The sequence below is a fragment of the Python bivittatus genome, unplaced genomic scaffold (genome assembly GCF_059951505.1).
Source record: "Python bivittatus isolate LINGU-HERP-01145 unplaced genomic scaffold, Pbiv_v1 ctg000670_np1212, whole genome shotgun sequence".
NCBI classification, from domain to species: Eukaryota; Metazoa; Chordata; class Lepidosauria; order Squamata; family Pythonidae; genus Python; species Python bivittatus.
In genome coordinates, this window is record NW_028277094.1 from 11062501 (window position 1) to 11080859 (window position 18359).

The 18359-nt window shown below is 44.8% G+C and overlaps 2 protein-coding genes across 2 annotated transcripts in view; both read right to left on the reverse strand.

Moving 5' to 3' along the window:
* HTATSF1 (HIV-1 Tat specific factor 1) overlaps nucleotides 1-8733 on the reverse strand; it is a 9382-nt gene extending 649 nt beyond the window's left edge. The window contains exons 1-9 of the mRNA XM_088151631.1: nucleotides 8176-8733; nucleotides 6453-6654; nucleotides 6034-6081; nucleotides 4572-4726; nucleotides 4154-4317; nucleotides 3534-3633; nucleotides 2795-2884; nucleotides 2038-2175; nucleotides 1-1511 (exon numbers count right to left, since the gene is read on the reverse strand). The exon at nucleotides 1-1511 is cut by the window's left edge and continues 649 nt beyond it. Of these exons, the coding sequence (XP_088007757.1) occupies nucleotides 1227-1511; nucleotides 2038-2175; nucleotides 2795-2884; nucleotides 3534-3633; nucleotides 4154-4317; nucleotides 4572-4726; nucleotides 6034-6081; nucleotides 6453-6654; nucleotides 8176-8346 (1353 nt within the window). The 5' untranslated portion in view covers nucleotides 8347-8733 and the 3' untranslated portion in view covers nucleotides 1-1226. The remainder of the gene's footprint in view (nucleotides 1512-2037; nucleotides 2176-2794; nucleotides 2885-3533; nucleotides 3634-4153; nucleotides 4318-4571; nucleotides 4727-6033; nucleotides 6082-6452; nucleotides 6655-8175) is intronic.
* A 5307-nt stretch (nucleotides 8734-14040) lies between these two features.
* BRS3 (bombesin receptor subtype 3) lies at nucleotides 14041-18359 on the reverse strand. Its single transcript, XM_007428859.3, has 3 exons — nucleotides 17918-18359; nucleotides 16383-16734; nucleotides 14041-14436 (listed from the first exon to the last, which is right to left on the reverse strand). Exons 1-3 carry the CDS (start codon nucleotides 18349-18351, stop codon nucleotides 14041-14043), a joined length of 1182 nt encoding a protein of 393 aa, XP_007428921.1. The 5' UTR covers nucleotides 18352-18359.

Sequence of the window (18359 nt, forward strand, 5' to 3'; positions counted from 1 at the left end):
ATCTAATCTCCTACACTCACATGCAAATGGGGAAAATCTATGCTATGATTTGTCACAAAAGCACAGGTTCCCCATTAAAGTATATCTGGGATGGATGAAATCATCACTTCCTTATTTAAATATGTAGTTATAAGGCCACAGAAAATAAACGTGGGCAGAGCATTTGGAAAGTCTTGGGAGCAATTTTAAAAAGGGCTATTTCTGAGTGGTTAATATCTACAAAAAGTTGTTTAAAAATCTGAGAAACAATTTTGGGAATGAATCTCAAAACAATTTTATTCGTAGAATCTCCTATAATCAATCCAGTATAAAAAAATACAGGCTTCATATACTCAGTCTTGACAAATGCTTGAAATCCAACTATATTTGAACAGTTAACACCGGGGCAAGGCGGGAATCACACTTCCAACACAGATGCGCTCTGCATGTTTTCAATGAGTTAACCAAATCAGAATTTTAAAAAGTGAAGATTAGAATTAATCTTATTTACATTCTTTTTCCCATTTATTACCTAGCTTTCCTCAGCATCAAACTTCTAAATGAACGAAGGACATGAATCACAAGGAACTTTACACACCAGAAGAGCATTTTCAGAGCCTGATCTCTCTAATCTCTCTCTCGGCCATGGAGAGCGCTAATACATCTTCAATGATCTGTTACTTTAAAATCACTAATATCAGGAAAACCAGCTGTTGCAAGCACATACTGGTGCACCCAAGGCAGGCAAGAATTCATATCATACAGGGAGAGTATTAGTAGGTTGGAAGGGGGGGCTGAAATTAGAGCAAACACTGAAAAGCATTCATACCTGTGTTTCTAAAGGTTATTGTGTAGTTAAGGGGAACTGGAAGTTTGTACCTACTTCACGTGGATGGACTTTGAACACTGACAAGCAAAGGTATAACTTAAGACAGCTGGTCAGTTCAGCAGGATTCTTGGCAACTTATGACATACGCAGCTTCAGTCGCGGCCATACGTGAATATATGAACACGCACGCACGCAATGAACTAAATGCTGCTTTTAATGGAATACCTCAAAAGCATGTTGATGACACCCTAACAAAGAAACGTGCACATATGCATATATATGCATATATATGCATATATATATATATATTCATCTTCATTCATTCATTCGAGTGCAGCTTGCAGCTGCGTCAGAATAAAGGATAACAGAGGCCTCAAGGGTACCCCGCGATCGCGCTTTCTACAAGCAACAAGCGGCGTTACGCCTCTGCTTCTTCGTCGCTGTCTGCAACGCTGCTGTCTGTGGACGCCGTGACATCTTCACTGGCTCCTTTGCTGTCACTTCCTCTTTCAGCTGCTTCGGCCTTCGCATCGGCTTCAGAGGTCCCGTTGTCTTGAGATGGCAGAGCTCCTTTAGCCAGCTGCTGACCAGTTTTTGAAGAATCTGCACCCGGTGGCCCTTTCGGCAGCTGTTGGTCAGGATCACCTAAAAATTCTTGCCACCCCTTCAGTCTCTCTTCTCTTTCCCGTGAGGTTTCTTCAACCTGGGTTGGTACACATCGGTAATTGTCAATATTGTAGAATGGGGGAAAGGTATCTCCTGCTTCATAATCAGTACCTTAGATGTTGAGTCAAAATGTGATTTCAGGGAAACACTGCATTACAAGGATCTCTCTCTGACTTCCACAGCATAAGCTATAGCATGGAAGGTCATAAAACTCTGTTTTGTTCTATGGTCAGAACGATACTTTTAAAAGGGATTTCAAAACATGCAGAGGCCCTTCTTAAATCATTAAATTATCGTGCTTTCGAGTCAGTCTTGACTCCCAGCGACTGCCTGGACAAATCTCTGCAGTCTTCTTGGCAAGATTTCAGACGTGGTTTGCCACTGCCTCCTTCTTCCTAGGGCTGAGAGGGTAGGACTGGCCCAAATTCGCCCAGCTAGCTTCATCCCTAAGGCAGGACTAGAACTCGGTCTCCCAGTTTCTAGCCTGGGGCCTTAACTGGCTCCCTTCATTACTCATACTCATTTTTTTTTTAAAAAAAACCCCTTCATTAAGCCAAATATACCTGGTAATCAGTTACACCATCCCATGTTTCCACACAGAGCTGCCGTCCACCAAACCATCGTCCACTGAGTGCCTGTTTGCAAACATCAGCCTCTTCGGATTCTTTAAAAGATACCGACGCTACTCCATCAGGGTGCCTCTACAGAAACAAATGGGGAAAAAAGTTATCAAATCAAATCAAATCAAATCAAATCTAGGCATCGCACAAATTTAAGAGAATGCCCTACTTCAGAATCACAAGTACTGGGACTCACAAAACATGATAAAATTACTTCTGTTCTAACTTGCCACTTTTAGAAAGAAACAGACACTGAAATCATTGTAAGTTGCCTAACATCTCACCTTTCCCGGGCTATTCTCCTAACACCTCTCTCCGTAATGACAAGAATACCTGAGCTCTCTAGAAGCCTAGTAATCCTTCCATATTATCATCTGATTGAACCGTTCAACTATCTAATACAGCACTGGAATAGGAAGTGTTTTAAAACTTCTAATTTTAAGTTTTAAAATGTTGTTATGTATAGGCTCACAATACAGACATAACTTTTTTATAGGGGCTCAGCCATATTCCAGTGATACACTGAATAATGAACTTTTGAAAAATTAACAATGATGTGGTTCTTTTGAAACTTCATTAACGAACTGATAATTCCAGTTGTAGTGTGGAATTGCTCTTTACTGCTTTTGTGGAAGAATGCTTCAAAAGTACAACGCAAAACATGAGGACCGACTAAAATCAGAGTCTTTCTGATACATACATCAAATATAATGACTTTCTTTACTTGACCAAATTTTTCACATTCTGTCCGTAGATCTTCTCGGATTTCATTTAGCACCAAGGGGTCCTCCTAGAAAGAAATTTTAAAGCGTATTTTAAAAACATGTCCAACGCTTTCAGAAAGCAAGAATTTCACATGACAATCATAGCACCCTGAGAACTAAAGTGAGATATCAAACAATCTTGCCTGAATTATTTACTGTGCACTATTCGAAAGCTTGTTTGGTTCCATTTTCATCAATGCTCAAAAGCACAGACTGAATGGAAAATGTCATCTTTTAAAGGTAGGAATCTCTTAGTCAACGTTAACAGAAACTGAGTGGGCCTGTACCAGGACTAGAAAACCTAGCAACCTTCAGGTATGTTAGACTACAGGCCCCATAACTCCCAATCCTTGGTAAATAAAAAAGGGATTAATGGATAAATGCATTTGGAGCATGTCACATTGGGGATGGTAACATTATGCCTTCTAATACAGGAGGAGCAAATTAAGTTGCTGGACATGATAGATGCCCAAGAGCTTCAGCCAGGAAGAGCCTAAAAATGGAATGATCCTTTCTAACTTTAGCTGGTCCTATTATGCTACAAATACTCCCTGGCTTGTGACAAGCCCAACTTCATTCGTCATCTCTGGAAGGGAGGTGACACTTTTCCAGATTTTATGGAGGGATGAGAGTTTATAATCCTCTGCTAGATGGCAGGTATGGATTTTTACCTACCTCAAAATCTTTGGGGTGAAACATGTTTCTGATAATGACGACACGCTCATGCCGCAATCTAGCACTCCCCTCTTTCCTCTCTGGCCTCCAATCCAGCAGTCTAATGAAATGAAGCAATATTAAGAGGTTGGGGTTGATCTCTTCAGTTTCTAAAAGTATTTGTTGGGAAAAAAATTAATTTGATGTTTCTTAAATCAGAACTGGCAGTTATTTCGTCTCCAGTAATGAAAGGTAGGTTCCTAGCAGCATGAAACTGAGAAGTTTTCTATAAGCCACCTATATGAAAGGTATCTTGATATCTAAATCCACATTTTATTAGGCACTGCCCTCCTGTCTGATTTGAACTGCTTTAAAGATCAAGGTTTCATGCATTTCCTATAAATACGTTGCTTTACGGCCCCAGATTTAATGAAAACACAAGCCTAGTCATATTTTCCACAGGCAATATATTGAGTGTTAAGCAAAATGTTCTTATAAAAGTAGCGTACAGAATAGCAAACGCAAAAATGTACTTGGTTTTACAACGCTCTTCCCTTTCTTATAAGGAAGTAAGATTTCTAGGTAAAAGTTTCACACAATAATTGAAAAACCAAACTATATCTTAAGAAATAGCTACACACTTTTGTTGCTGGGAGAGCTTCTTCTTGTAATCTTTGCACTTCTTTTTCTTCTTGCTAGCATCATACTCCCCCTTAAGCTGGAACTGTGCAACTTCCACGTGCAGTTTGTAGCCTCGGATTTCATTTTCATCCAATAATTTCAGTGCAAGTTCAACAGATTCTCTCTGGGAAAAAACAGAGACAAAATCCTGGTTTAAGACCTCTACTTTCCACCTAAACTAACTCTGACTAACAAAGAAGCAACATCTGCAACACACATCAAAACACACTTATCGTAATCTTGTTGATGTCTGTAGGAGTGCACAGAAGTTTAAATAAAGTAACTTTAAATAAAAAGAGAATCAAAGGGGAGATCTATTTTTTGGGTAACCACAATTGCAGGATCACCATAAAGGTATAACAGAAGTATACAACTAACCTTTAAATAACAACAGAGCCCATCGCCTTTAAGATTTCCTTCTTTGTCTTTGTAAAGTTTGATTTTTGGCTCCTCTGTTTGAGGATCACGCATAATGATACCACACTTTGACATAACTTCTACAAACTCATCTTTTGTAATGTCTGGTGGTAAACCTGGAAAGGTAAAATTGAATAGACACAAATGCAAGAACAGCAGCTTTCAAAACCAAATTGAACTGAACTTCTAACATCACAGCACTAGTTCCTTTGCCACAGTCTACATTTTCTCTGGTGTCTTTGTATACGTGCCCCATTCAGCACAGACTGACAGCTTTTGCATTCTGGCAGTGCTAGATCCCAAATTATGGGAAGAAACACAATACCACTGAGGGACAAGCTTAGTTAACTTCAATTTTCTAGCTCCCAAGTTGACTATAAAATCCTTAACAGAGTTCTTCAAATTCTGCACTCCCAGCTCAAAACCTGAGCTTTGGGACCCATGCACATATTTGATCCTTTGACAAGAGGTGGGTACTGCAAGGTATTTTATCAATGACAGCAGACATCTGTTCCTTGTGTGATTCAGGAAGGATGAAGAGGTACAGCATAGCCAGTAGGCCTCAGTTCTGGCACCTTTAATATAGAGCAGACTGAGATCACGGAAACAGCCTCAAAACCACGGTCCACAATCAGGAACCGGCAGGGCAGCAGTCAGAACTCTTATTTTGGTGTGTCTTGTGCACCAAAGACAGAAAAATCCTGCAGAAACATCTCCTCGTCTCTGCCAGGAAATCTCAGGCCACTCAGGACAACATTGTAAGGCAGAGGCCACAGAAATATTGTGCGTTTTACAAGCATTACATAACTAGGAAATGGGAGTCCGTATCAGACATGCCAAAGGTCCCATATGCCATAATGGGTACTTCCAGATACAGCAAGAAGGCAGCCCAAGCTCAACTGCATAGACAATATGAAGCCATGTAGCCAATGCTGAGTTGCCACAAGGTAATCTCCTGAGAAGTAATAAACATGATAGGGAATTGTTTGCAGGTGCTAGCCTCACATTTAAATCACAGCAATACACCCACCCTCATTAAAATGAGACAAGGTGACCCTAAATTTCAGTTCACCAAAAGTTAAAGAGTGGGAAACAAAGGTGGACAAACTGACTACAACTCGTATGCAATAATGTAGCAACTTTAGCATTTTGAAGTACTTTACAAATAATTCAAATATATATACATATAAAACTGAATTTTTAAATAAATGTGTTACTTATTATTCTTCCTACCCAGTTAAACTTTATTCAAAGCCATCAACAAAATATCTTATTTTAATTCCAGATGCAAAGGTTTTATGTGACGTGAAACATTTAAAATTATATTCAGGGGCTTGAATCCATTCCACAGGAGAGCTTGACTTTCACAGCCATTTCATAACACAGCATTAACAATCAGCAAATACTCAAGACTGCTCCTCACCTGTCACATATACATTTGTATTTTTCTGTTCTTCAACATGAAACCATCCTAGAGGGGAGATGATTATAAGTTAGGATTGCACCTCTAAAGAAAAGAGAACAGTTCTTCAGACTAAAGTTCACACGAGATTGTGGAAAGCCAAACACAGCAGACACTCCTGGGCTAAACAGCCTGACCTTGTATACATGGCACCTTCCTATCTTCACACCTATCAAGCTTTAACAACATTCACAAATTCCTACAAGTTGGCTGTAATTTGATCCTTTAACATTAGGCTTTCCGAACAGAAAAAGCAGCAGCGTCTGAGTGGCTATAAGGACGTTCTGCATGACCGCCTACACAAGCTCAACTCCGCAGGAAGACACATTTCTTCTTGAACAGCAGACTACTTCTAAGCCATGCACAACGGAGCCCCTTGCCTGCTTCAGCTTTTCTTTTTTCTCCTTTTTGTTTAGGATCTGTCGGCTGCGACGTTTTGGGTTCTACCGGCTGCTGAGCTTTGTTGGCCTTTGAATCTGGTGCAGGTTTAGATTCAGTCTTTGCAACAGATGCCGAGGTATCTGAACTTTCAGTGGGAAAGCCATAGTTAGCATGGTATGTTGCCAAGAAATCTTCAGTGACCTAAAAAGATAGCATTCAGGAAACCAATTAGAGACCAAATTAAGATTTAAGTCTGAGTTATTGCAAGAATGAACGGCCTAAGATGAGCTTCTGAAACAAATAATGCAGATCATGTTCTATTTTTAACCTTTCATAATGGCACTACAACTGATAGGCAGCTTAGAGGGTCAGGCACGCCCACATGAGAGGGTAAAAGGATGCTCCTGTAGGTATATTACAGAAAGCCAGTCAGAGAACCAGCAGCTGTACATATCTTTGAGATCAAGTCATCAATGATTTGCAGAGTGTTTACTCTCCATTAACAAATTGCCTGCAATGTGATCTCTCTGGACATTCTTAAGCTGACAACTGTCAACATTCTTGCAAATATTCTTCAGAATTTAGTGAAAAAAGTCAGAGAGTTTTCAGGAACAACTGCTAATCATTTGATTCAGTAGCAGAACTTGCACAACTTGCATATAGCACGTCAGCACTGGACCTAGATGCCAATTTCAAAAACAAAGTAAATAATTCCTGAATAGTGAGAACTGTCATCAGGTAGCCATCCTGCAACAGAAGTACACCCCCTTTCTCTCTGGGCCGTTTAAGCGAACTTTGCAAAACAGGTAAGATCCAACAATGTAACATTAGCATAGGGCTAAAAGGAATGCATTAAAAGATGTCTCTCAAAAGTCTCTGGTTTCAGGTGAAGAGCAGGCTTTGCTTTTTCTCATAAACTCTAACCGTAAGCCCTTACAGGGAATTTCCATACAAATCCCAGATCAGGGCAGGGTCCAATCCACTCTACCGCAGCCGAGGGAGGCTGAAACCCCAGCGGCTTCAGTGACGTCATTCGGGACCATCCTGCAAGGCTGTCTCCAAAGGCTTGAGAAAACTTCACCTACTGAATGGTTCTACTCCCCTTTGCGGGAGAGGAGGTTTAAAAGCCAAAATATCAGGCACAGTTGCCGCCTTGACTTATGCATTTTTAAAAAGGCGGGATAAAAAGCTAGTAATAAAGGGATCCTGTCTGAGGGGCGATGAGGAGGGCGAAAAGGACAGCGCCCAACGCCGGGAAAGGCAAGAAAACGATGCTTGAGCACCACGCAGGCCCAAAGCCGGCTATGCCCCGCTCCTCTCAAAGTGGCTCTTTTGCCCAAGCAGATGGTGCAGGATTATCTCTTTATTATATATAATAATATAATATATAAAAATGATTTATGCATTATAATAAATTATTGCATAAAAAGCCTTGCTAAAGGACTGGGACCCACCAGAAAGGCTCCCCCCTAACCAAAGCAACGCTTCCGTTGACCCCAGAAGACCTTCGCGACCCCCGCCCCGCCCTGGACTACAATGCCCATCCCTCTCCGCCGACGGGGAGGCAGACCCTCGAGCGCAAAGGCAGGAATCCCGCCTCCCTCCCCCCCTCCGGCGCAGGGCCCTTGGGTCCCACCCCCCGCCCACCTCCGCCGTGGACGATGGGCCTTGTAGTCCGCGCAACGGCGCCCCGCCTGAGGCGGGGGAGGGCCGCGGCCTCACCTTGGGGAACCAGGCCTTCTTCTCGTGGTCCCACTCGTACTGCGTGCCGTCGCCGGGATCCGTGTAGGTGAAGGGGTCTTCGCCGCCCTCGCCCTCCTTCCGCCCGTAGAGCTCCTGCAGCCGCAGCTGCTGGTAGAAGTCATCGTTGCGGTCCGAGCCGCCGACGCTCATGATGCCGCCCGACTCGCCTCCGCCTTTCCTCACGACCAGGCGCCGCCCGGGCCTGGCCCGGCCTGGAAACGCCTCACAGCCGCCCCCGCGCCCGGGCGCATGCGCGGCCCGCTCGCGCGGCGGTCCCCGCGGCGCAGGCGCGGCGCTGTCCCTCGCGTGCGGCGGTTCTCGGAGACGCGGGGCTCAGGCTGGGGAGAGCCGTCGGCCTCTTCCTCCCGGCCGGGTTAAGCGGAGAGCGGCGCCGGCACTCGGAAGCGGCGCTGCCGCGCGAGCATTTCCATCCCGCCGCGGGAAAGTCCGTGCCCTGTCGCGTCGGCCGCAAGCTAGTGCGCAGGCGCAGAAGCGCTCGCCTTTCTAGCTCTCGTCTCCCTGCCCCCCCAATAGCGTAAGGATGAAGCCTACAGCTGAAGGGAAGAAGCCCTTCCCCTCACTACGCAAGAGCGGAAGTCGCTTTCGAAAAGAAGGCGGGCCTAAGCCTAGAAACAATAATGACTAACAACTAAGGCAACCAGTAAGCTTCAGACTTGGCCGGCCAGTCAGAGCGTTCGCAGGGCGCCTGCGCTCCTGAACGGAGGGAGGGAGGGCGGAGGACAGGAGAGGGGAACTGCGCATGCTCAGAAGGGGCCCTGCCATAATCCCTCTTGGAAGAAATCTGAATTTCTCCTTAAACAAAGGAGATTTTCTTCCCAGTTCTCAGATTTCATCAATTTCCACTCCAGGAGGCAATGTGTCAACAGCAGGATAGGCATCGTGGTGCCCATATATTGGCGGGGGGGTTGACTACAGCTCCCATCATCCGCAGCCCACTGCTGGGGTGAGATGGGAGTTGTAGTACACAGGATCTTAAAGTTGCCACGTTTGAAAAACACTGCTGCAAAGGGAAAACCTGAGCCTTCAAAGCCCAGAGGTTCCATTTATTTCGCTTCTGGTTAATGAAGCCTTGGAGGGATTCTGCCAGGAAATTAAGCCCTTTCCCTCTGTGGCTGGAAAGCATCGGGCCTGTTTTGAAATCAATACCCCGGAGCAAAAATATCTTGCTGTCATACCCGGCGGAATGGTAATCCCAGCGTAAGGGGAAGGCCCTGGCCGGGGGGGCTGTTAAATCGCCAGCCAAGGAGCTGTCAGGTGGAATCGCCGGAGGTGCAAGTTTAGATTCGTCAATAATCTTTTCGCTCTGTGTACTTTATTACGCGCCGCCTAGTTAGAGAGATCTTCGCACTGCCAGAACAGAAGTTTTGAACGTGGTGCCACGATTTTGGCCCAGAGATTGTTTCGCGCCTAATGCCCTGGATCCCAGCTGAGTTAGCATTATTTCCAGATTTAAGATCTTAAACTGAATGTGTCAGTTGCGTATTTTAAAAAAAACTAAGCGGCACGAAAATCTTGGAGGTTAGCAAATCGGAACGGTAGCAAAAGGTTAGGATAAGAAAAGCAGTTTAGATCATTCATTAGCCACGGGGACTTAGAAGGCATCTAATGCTGTGATGATAAGGCAGTAGCATACCTGGGCTCTGTTGGGCAACACAAGCTGGAGATACCTGCTCAGTCCAGATGGTTATTTTTACTTGTGTAAAATCCTAAATCCACTCATTTAGGATTGGGCCACTGAATTCAATGGAACCTCTGAGAAAACAGCTGGTGGTTTAAATTGCATTGAAACCAGCAGCGTTCCGGCCACAGCCTGTTTACTGAAAGTTCAATAGAGTTAAACGCAATATAATTTCAAATTAGCGTGCATATGATGGCAGCTAACGATTGCAATGGTTGGGGATACATGTTGCTTTATACCAGTGTTTCTCAACCTCAGCGACTTCAAAATGTGTGGACTTCAACTCCCAGAATTCTGCAGTCAGCATGCTGGCTAGGGAATTCTGGGAGTTGAAGTCCATGGATCTTAGAGTTGCTGAGGTTGAGAAACACTGCTTTATACTACAGTTGGGGGGGGGGTAGGTTTAGCATATTGTGTAATCCAGCCACCATGACACGTAAACAATGGTTAATGAAGTGTGTTGAACCAATTGTGTCTTGGTCAACAAAGCATAATATAGCAAATAATGGGTAGTGGGGGATGTGAACCAAATCTGTAGGGAAATGTGCTGTCTCCAAAAAATAGCTGTTTGCACTGGCCCCAGGTCAGAAATTGCACCGTGGGGAGCCCAGTAAAATCTAGAATTTCTCTCCTTTCCCATGCGTATTCCAGCATCAGTAGAAGCAACCCGGCAGTTGGTTCCTCATTTAAGTGGGTATTTTTCCCACAGCACACCCACAGGAACGATGCTGCAACCAAGGTCCTGGGGAATGTAATATTCCCAGACCCCCAATTCATTTGAATGATGGTGCAAATTGCTGGCAAGAGAGGGGTGCCTCTAATGAGATTCTTTAAAAGAGTAGAGTAGCTAAACGAAAAGGCTGCAGGCAGAGAGTTCTCCAACTCACAGTATGTTCCAAGCTGAAAGAGAACCCCCAAACGATTGCGCGATGCCAAGTGACCAACACTGATGATAGCCCTAAACCCAACTCTCTGATGCAGACAGTCTTACAACTGGACATGGGTTGAATGTCATAAAACTAGAAATGGATGGCTTTGGACTCTGTTGAGTGCAATGAGCCACTCATAACTGCCTAATACCTTTAGTTCTATGGAATACGTTACCATTTTCTGTATTGAAAGCAAGCTTTATTCGTGCTTAATAATTTAAATTTCACAACAAGGTTGCAGTACAGGAGAGCAAATCTGCTTAGATGATAAATGCAAAGCTGTCACCTTATTAGGCGTAAGGACATTACATTAAAAGAGAAAAAAAAGTTGGTTAGGGGTACAGGAGGAGCAACAAATAAAGCTGAGAAGCGGAAGAGGGGAAGAGATGCACTGCAGGAGGAAAAACCTAACTGCTCTGGACACCTTTTCCTGATGGAAAAGGCTTCAGATTAAGCACCCAGCATTTCCAGTTAGATCTAAGGAACAGTCCAGTCTGAAAAACTAGAGGATCAGTTCTGATCAGTGGACAACAATAAGCCAGATACAACCAAAGGCAGCTTCCTATGGTCTACTTTGACAATTTAGGACTCTGTTTTTATGCATTTTTATTTGATGGATGGGTTGCCAAACCAAGACAACTGGGAGGCCATCAAATTGTGGAAGGTTGTACAGGAACATCAAGTGCTTGATATTCACCTTCATTTTTATCTCAGTGTTGCAAAACCCCTTCACATTTCATAATTAATGTTTGGGGTGACCCATCCTGCTGTTTATACGAGTTTGAACTATATGAATGCCAAAAGTTACTCCACTCCAGTTGTGTGTGAAGGAAACCCATTTGGGTTCTTATTAAAACAAATCACAAATACGAGGAAACACTCAAAGTGGCTACAACTTTTTTTTTAAAAAATCAGGTTTTTAAAATGCTGGCCTGTAAATGCTGCCGTGTGAACGAAGTTGATTGTATACAACAAGGACGGAAAGGTATAGCTGTAATTAAAGCCTGTAACTTAAATATTAGCAACAAATTCTGACTTTGGATTAACTTGTCACATCATGTACAGAGCCAGCCAGGAACCACAAAAGAAGTGGTATACAGAATTGCAAGTAAATGTAATATGTTGAGCGTAAAGACCTGTTTTTAGGGAGATGAACGCAGAAACATAATCTGAACAGCAGTGTATCGTTGAAAATGACATCAGGTAGAGTCATATACCTAGAGCAGTGTTTCCCAACCTTGGAAACTTTAAGATGTGCGGACTTCAGCTCCCAGCATTCCCCAGCCAGCATGGCTGGCTGGGGAATGCTGGGAGCTGAAGTCCGCACATCTTAATGTAGCCAAGGTTAGAAACACTGGCCTAGAGTATTGCCACCCTTCTTATTTCAAAGTCGTCCTATATCTCTAACTGCCTTGAACGCAGAGCTGAAAGTCTCTGGAAGCAGAATACAAAGAGCATGGCTAATCCTGCAGTTGCTTCCAAGCAGAATGTGTTTGGTGGGAAGATTCTGACCTGCATGTTCCCTGTAACCTTTGGAGCTGATTGACGCTAATCATATTTCTTTTCGTGAAATGTCCTTATCTCCTTCTAATGCTATTGGAACTCCTAGCCCGCGCTTTCCTCATCCTGCGGCAGCGAGATAAGAGCTCGTCCTCCAGATGAGCCCTCTCTGCTCCTCTTTTGCCCATTTGATACTTGAAAAGATCCACGGGGTGCAGTCCTCTCTCGCTTTACTCAGGAGTAAGCCCACTGCAGACTCACCCTCCCCTCCTCCTAACTGCGGCACAAACATGCCCTGTTCATCATTGTTTTATCCAAGTCTTAGGACATTGCGTTCATCTCCAACCCACAGCTGAGGCAGCTCAAAGTTGTCCCGACACAATTTTGGCTGCTGGTACAATCTAGTGTGCCTCACTGACAACGTGGTTGCTGACAGTCAACAATGTGATCGGATCTGGCTAGTTCTTATTGGCTAGTTTAGGCTGTTGTGGCTCCAGTTGCTGGGAGTTGCCCTCCGTGGCCATTTCGGCTTGGACCATAGGACAGACTAGACATCTGTCTCCCGCAGCTGCGTATGCCCGTGTAATGCCCAACCAAGGCTTTCCAAAGCCCTTGTCAGGACTTACACAAGGTCCACAAGGTACTCTTTTGAAAGAACACTCAACCCGTGTGTCAGGAACAGACCTTGTGCTCTCTTGAGGGTTCTGTAGTACGCAGAAAGTTGATTTAAACCAGGAAAGAGCAGGGTTTTGCTCACTGTGTATCACTGGTTCAGCCATCCTCTGGTGCGTCACAGGTTTTCCGCTGCTTTTGCCAGCAAGGGTATGGCCGTACTTTGCAAACGTTGGGATTTTGCATCCTCCGCTCCGGCTCCCTGGCCACCTAGGAGCTACTTCCACATGGCAAAACGAGCCTCCCCAAGGACAGAGCTTGGCCACTGCTGATCGCTCCCTCCCGCCTCACCCCAGGCCCCTCCGCCTCTGCACCCGTTTAGGTAACTTGACAGTGGCTAAGCACATCACTCCAAGTATGCGCCTGCACTCACCCAACCCTGTCCTGCCTCACGCGAAGGAGAACAATTTGTAGTTGTTTTTTCCTGCTGGCAGGTAACACTCAGTGACAGGAGAAATCAAGCAGGGCGAATCCCGTTGATTGCTTTCCTTAACATGGCCCTCAGTGAATAGGTGAAGGCAGCACCGTTCCTTGGCCCCCCTACGGTAGCAGAACAGGGGTCCACAATGAGAGCAGCAAATTTATGCTGGCGTACTTTTCTCCTGGCTCAAGGACAGGTGGACAGCACTTCAAATGCAGCCCTCGGGGTCCTTGTGCTTGACTGGGTTTATTCCTTTATAAGAACACACGGGATTACAGTTTTAATTGCATTTTAGCCAAGCGGATCCCCAGCAGGCCTTCCCTTCCTGTGCAGCTTCACAAGTACTTGCTTTTCCTCCTTTATGCCTCTTGCAACGACAAAGGGACAAATGCTGTTTTTGATTAAGTGTCACAGGCCTGGGAGAGCCGCTTGAGAGGAAAACCGTGTGCAGGTGGGTAGGTGTGAAACAGACGGCTGCAATTTGCAGTGAAGGCCCGTTAGGCTGAGGTGTGAAATCTGATGAAAGGCCTGTACCGAATGCAAGAGGCTCTTCTCTACATTCAGCAGTTTTCTGACTCTTGCCGGCAATCGTAGGAGGAGGATGCTCCTCAGCCCCAGTACGATTAAACACTCTCCTCTTCTTTGGTGATGCTGTAGTCCGTGAGCAAAGTGACACTGATTTCCGAGCCCGTGACTGACATCGCTCTGCTCGGGGTGTTGTTCTGGGTGATGCTGGGCCGCCTTGCGGGCTTCTTGGCTTTGCAACACAAGAGTTCCTTCTTGAAATGTTGGCGGAAGCTTTTACTCAGCCAGTAGAGGGCAAAGGGGTTGACACAAGAATTGCTGAAGGCCAAGGCCCGGGAGAAGATCGTTGCCGCAAGGTGGAAAGCGGATGTATCTATGGAAGTGTGGTAGGTGAACGAACGGTACAGGTAGAGGATGTGGTTCGGCAGCCAGCAGAAGGCAAACAAGCCTACTAAGACCAGCACGGTTTTGGCAACTCGCTTGCGGGATTCAATCTGAGGGGGGAAGACGTATGTGCAAGTTATCATTCCTGGTTTCTACCTAGGCTTCTTAAAATAAGCCAACATCAACATGGCAACTAAAGGTAAACGCTGCTAGAGTTTCTTTGGCTAATCGATGACCCTAAAGAAAGGAACTTTCTGTGTTTTTTTTTTAACTATAAAGCAAATAACATAATGACAATATATAACAGTCCAAGGTGTCTGATTCTTGAGTGCCACGCTGAATGTGGGACCATAAAGCCATGGTCCATCAAGACTCTTCTTATGTTCTCCTGTTCTACGATTCAGATAAACTTTTTCAACAGTGCATCCGGCATGTTCTGCTCACCGGCGGAATTTACAGAAGGGGGTGTTTAAAGTTACTAATTAGACGTGAAAAATCTGGGGAGGGGGAGGACCCAACGTTTAAGTAACGGCAAGTAGAGGATTAGTTGAGAGAACCCATTCGGTGTGGCGATTAAGGCGCTGGACTAGGAGCAGGGAAATTTGAGTTCTAGTTGTGCCTTAGGGATGAAAGCCAACTGGGAGACCTTCGGGCAGACACCGTCTCTCAGCAAACCATTTCTGAAAAAACTGCCAGGAATGCTGCAGGAACGTGTCCATGTAGCTTCCAGGAGTCAGATGGGACTCAGAGACAAAACAAAGTTTGGTTTTTATAAATATAACTGAATCCCTGAACAGGCCTGTTCTTTGCCATTTGTCCAGGAATACTTGGGTTAGCATAACACTGCATGACAAACCTCACAGACACGTGCTCCAGAAACAAAGGGACGCAACTGCAAACATCTTAACTCCAATTGTCTCTGGCCGCTGACAGAACGGCGTTCGTAGATTTATGGACTGTTTGCGCACAGTCCCATAACAGGGAATTTATATTTGAATAGTCAGACCAGCGGAATGCACATTAGTAGCATCTTTAGGCTGCAGTCTAAATCTGATTTATTGGATTCCCAAGTTCAATTGTTCCCAGCATTTTCCATCTGCAGACTGGCAGTCTAGTTTGGTTCATTGCAACAACCAATCTTTACGTTCCCAACTAGAGTCCTGCAAGAGATAAAGATATATTTGGCACACCCAGTAGGGAGTGACTTTGGATTTAAGCTAGCACAGTGTTTCTCCACCTTGGCCACTTGAAGACGTGTGGACTTCAACTCCCAGAATTCCAGGAGTTGAAGTCCACACGTCTTCAAGTGGCCAAGGTGGAGAAAGACCCAGCTTCTTATCTTCATAAAAGCTAGGCTCAACTGCTGCTGCTGCTGCTTGCCAGATTTCCTCTGAGATACAGGTTGGAAAACACCTCTTCCTTTCCTTTCTGACGCTTATCAGCAGAGGACCAGAGCTGGGTGTAGCCCGTTCCTTGATAAAAGCGGCTAAGAAAATACAGTCTTGTGCAACGCAAGAGGAAGAAGGAAAAAGGGTTCTGTGGTTGGGAGGGAAAGGCTGAATTTGGCTTTTCTGGGTTGAAGTTCCAGATTACTGAGGGTTAGGGGTTCCAAGCTGAAGCCCACCTCAGTAGCCAGGTTCATGAACATTGCTCATTTACTACCAAACAGGCTTTAAAAAAAAAAAAAAGGAATTATTTATTTATTTTTATTTTATAAACATCATACGGCCGCCCATCTCACAAAAGTGACTCGGCGGCGTACAATAAAACCATAATGCTTTCTCATCGCTGAACCAGTCTTGTGGGCCAGATGTGCTTTAAACAGCACCTCTGGATCCCGTTGCCAAAGCAGTGGTGCAATTTGAGGGGGGCAAAATGGGTACATTGGCACAGCCTTTCATAGCCCATGTCTGTGTTAGTTCTTTTTATGACACACACTAGCACACATGCGTACACACATCCTGTGATTGAGTGATCTCACTGAGCTGACCTCCATGTTCCCCAAAAGACCTGTGTTACAAATTTCCGAGAACACAGATTTGAAATCTTTGCCTACCTGTTTACGGGCATGGCCCTGCTCTTCTGCGGGCATGTTGGAGGTACTTTTGAAGAGCGTCTTGGCAATAAGAAAGTAATAGATGGATATGATCACCAGTGGTAAGATGTAGAAGATCAAGAAGCAGACCAGGGAGTGGACCTCCTGCAGGACTCGTTCAGAGACAGGATAAGGTGCGCAGGTTTCGAGGGAGGTGTTCTTCTCGGGCACGTGGAAAGCATAGAGGTCAGACGATACGGCTTCTGGGGCAGCGAATAACATAGAGATGATCCATATGCAAGCAACTTTGCAGCAGGTCTTCAGGACAGCATCAGCCCCATGGAGCTCCAAGGGTTTCACAATCGCCTTGTACCTACCATCACAATTTGTGTCAGCTCTTGGAGGGCTAAATGCAATGAGCACAAAGCAGACAACAATGCAACAGGATGGTCTTGAACACAACTGGGCAACCTTCTGTTTGGGGAAGGAATTTGGGGGGTTTCTTTGTTTTTCAGACTATGGTGAGTCCATCTCAGGGTTAAGCAACAATATCTGTGTGTTTCTTACCCCAAAACGTGTAGGGAGAGAAAAGTACACCATAGGTTTTTGGTGGCTTTGGTCAGAGGGCCTCTGAAGTCTGCAAAAAGGGATTCTAATGACACCTCCGCCCCCCCAGCCCTGGGATATGGGTTATCTTCCCTGGGTCTAGACGTTCAACAGCTGCCTCTCTGACATGTTCTTAACTATTTTTGTGCAAATATACTTGTCCTCTGAACTGTCCAAGTCAGTAATAAACATTTGGCTTACAATTAGAAATAAATAAAATGTGACTTGTTTTCAGCTTAATAAACGCCAGTTGATTTGGTCTAGAAAATGAAAACTTGTATGAATCTTAGGCAACGGGCAGCAGAGGTTTTCTAGTTCTGGCATTTCATTTTGCATGTTTGTAAATTGCTTTTGCACACCACTAGGTAGCACCAAAATACAGCATAGATTCTTTTTTGCCTTTTAGGCAGTTTGTTTTTAAAATATATCATTATTATTTCTCTTGTTTGTTCATCTGTTTGTTGCACAGTGAATGATATTATTTTTAGACGCTAGCAGTGAATTTTAAAGAACTGGGATTCATTTCAAGGCTTCCTAATTCTCTTCCATTAGGGAAAAAAAATCTGCCACACTTGCTTTCCGTTATTTGGAAATCAAAGGGAACATTTTAAATATTGAAACAGCATGAAGGATAGGTGAATCTTTGACGGCAGCGATTCCGATCAACAAGAAAAGCAAATCTTCCAAATCATAGATACACTCACACAAACGCACTCTGCCACACATCAGAATCTGCACCTATTCCAGTTCAAAGGATGTCCCAGCTGTCAGCTGTTTGGGGACCAAGAGTGATCAGACAGAAACAAAGAGTGCAGTGCTGATGCTGTGAAAATATCTGGATGTGGCCATTTGACGGCCGAGCCTGCGGGCTAGCACAGTCCGATCTTGCCTGGGAAGTTTAATTCCTTACAACACCTCCATTCCTGATCAGTTCAATGCTCTAAACTCACCTGTCTGCGCTGAGGACTGTTAGGGTGAACACGGATACTCCGACCGAGGTTCGCTGAATAAAAGACAGGAGTTTGCAGCCGGTTCTTCCGAACAACCACGTATCCACGATGTAACAGGCAGCATCAACTGGCACACAGGTCAGCAGAAGGAGCAGATCCCCAAAAGCCAGGCTGGTAATGAAAATATTGGGGACCGTCTGCATTGATTTGATCTTGAAGAAGACTTTGACGAGGATGACGTTCCCTAGAAGACCCATTGAAATTATTGTGGCGTAGGCCGCGTAAATGGTGCAGAGCGTCCCCAAACTAAGTGAGGCATCTTCGGACCAGCTTTCCTGACCTGTTTGGTTCCCTGTTGAGGATGCCAGCTGTTCTGTTGCATTGACACATTCGTATAAATCAGCATTTCTCACCAGCAGTGATGCCCCAGACATTTTGAAGA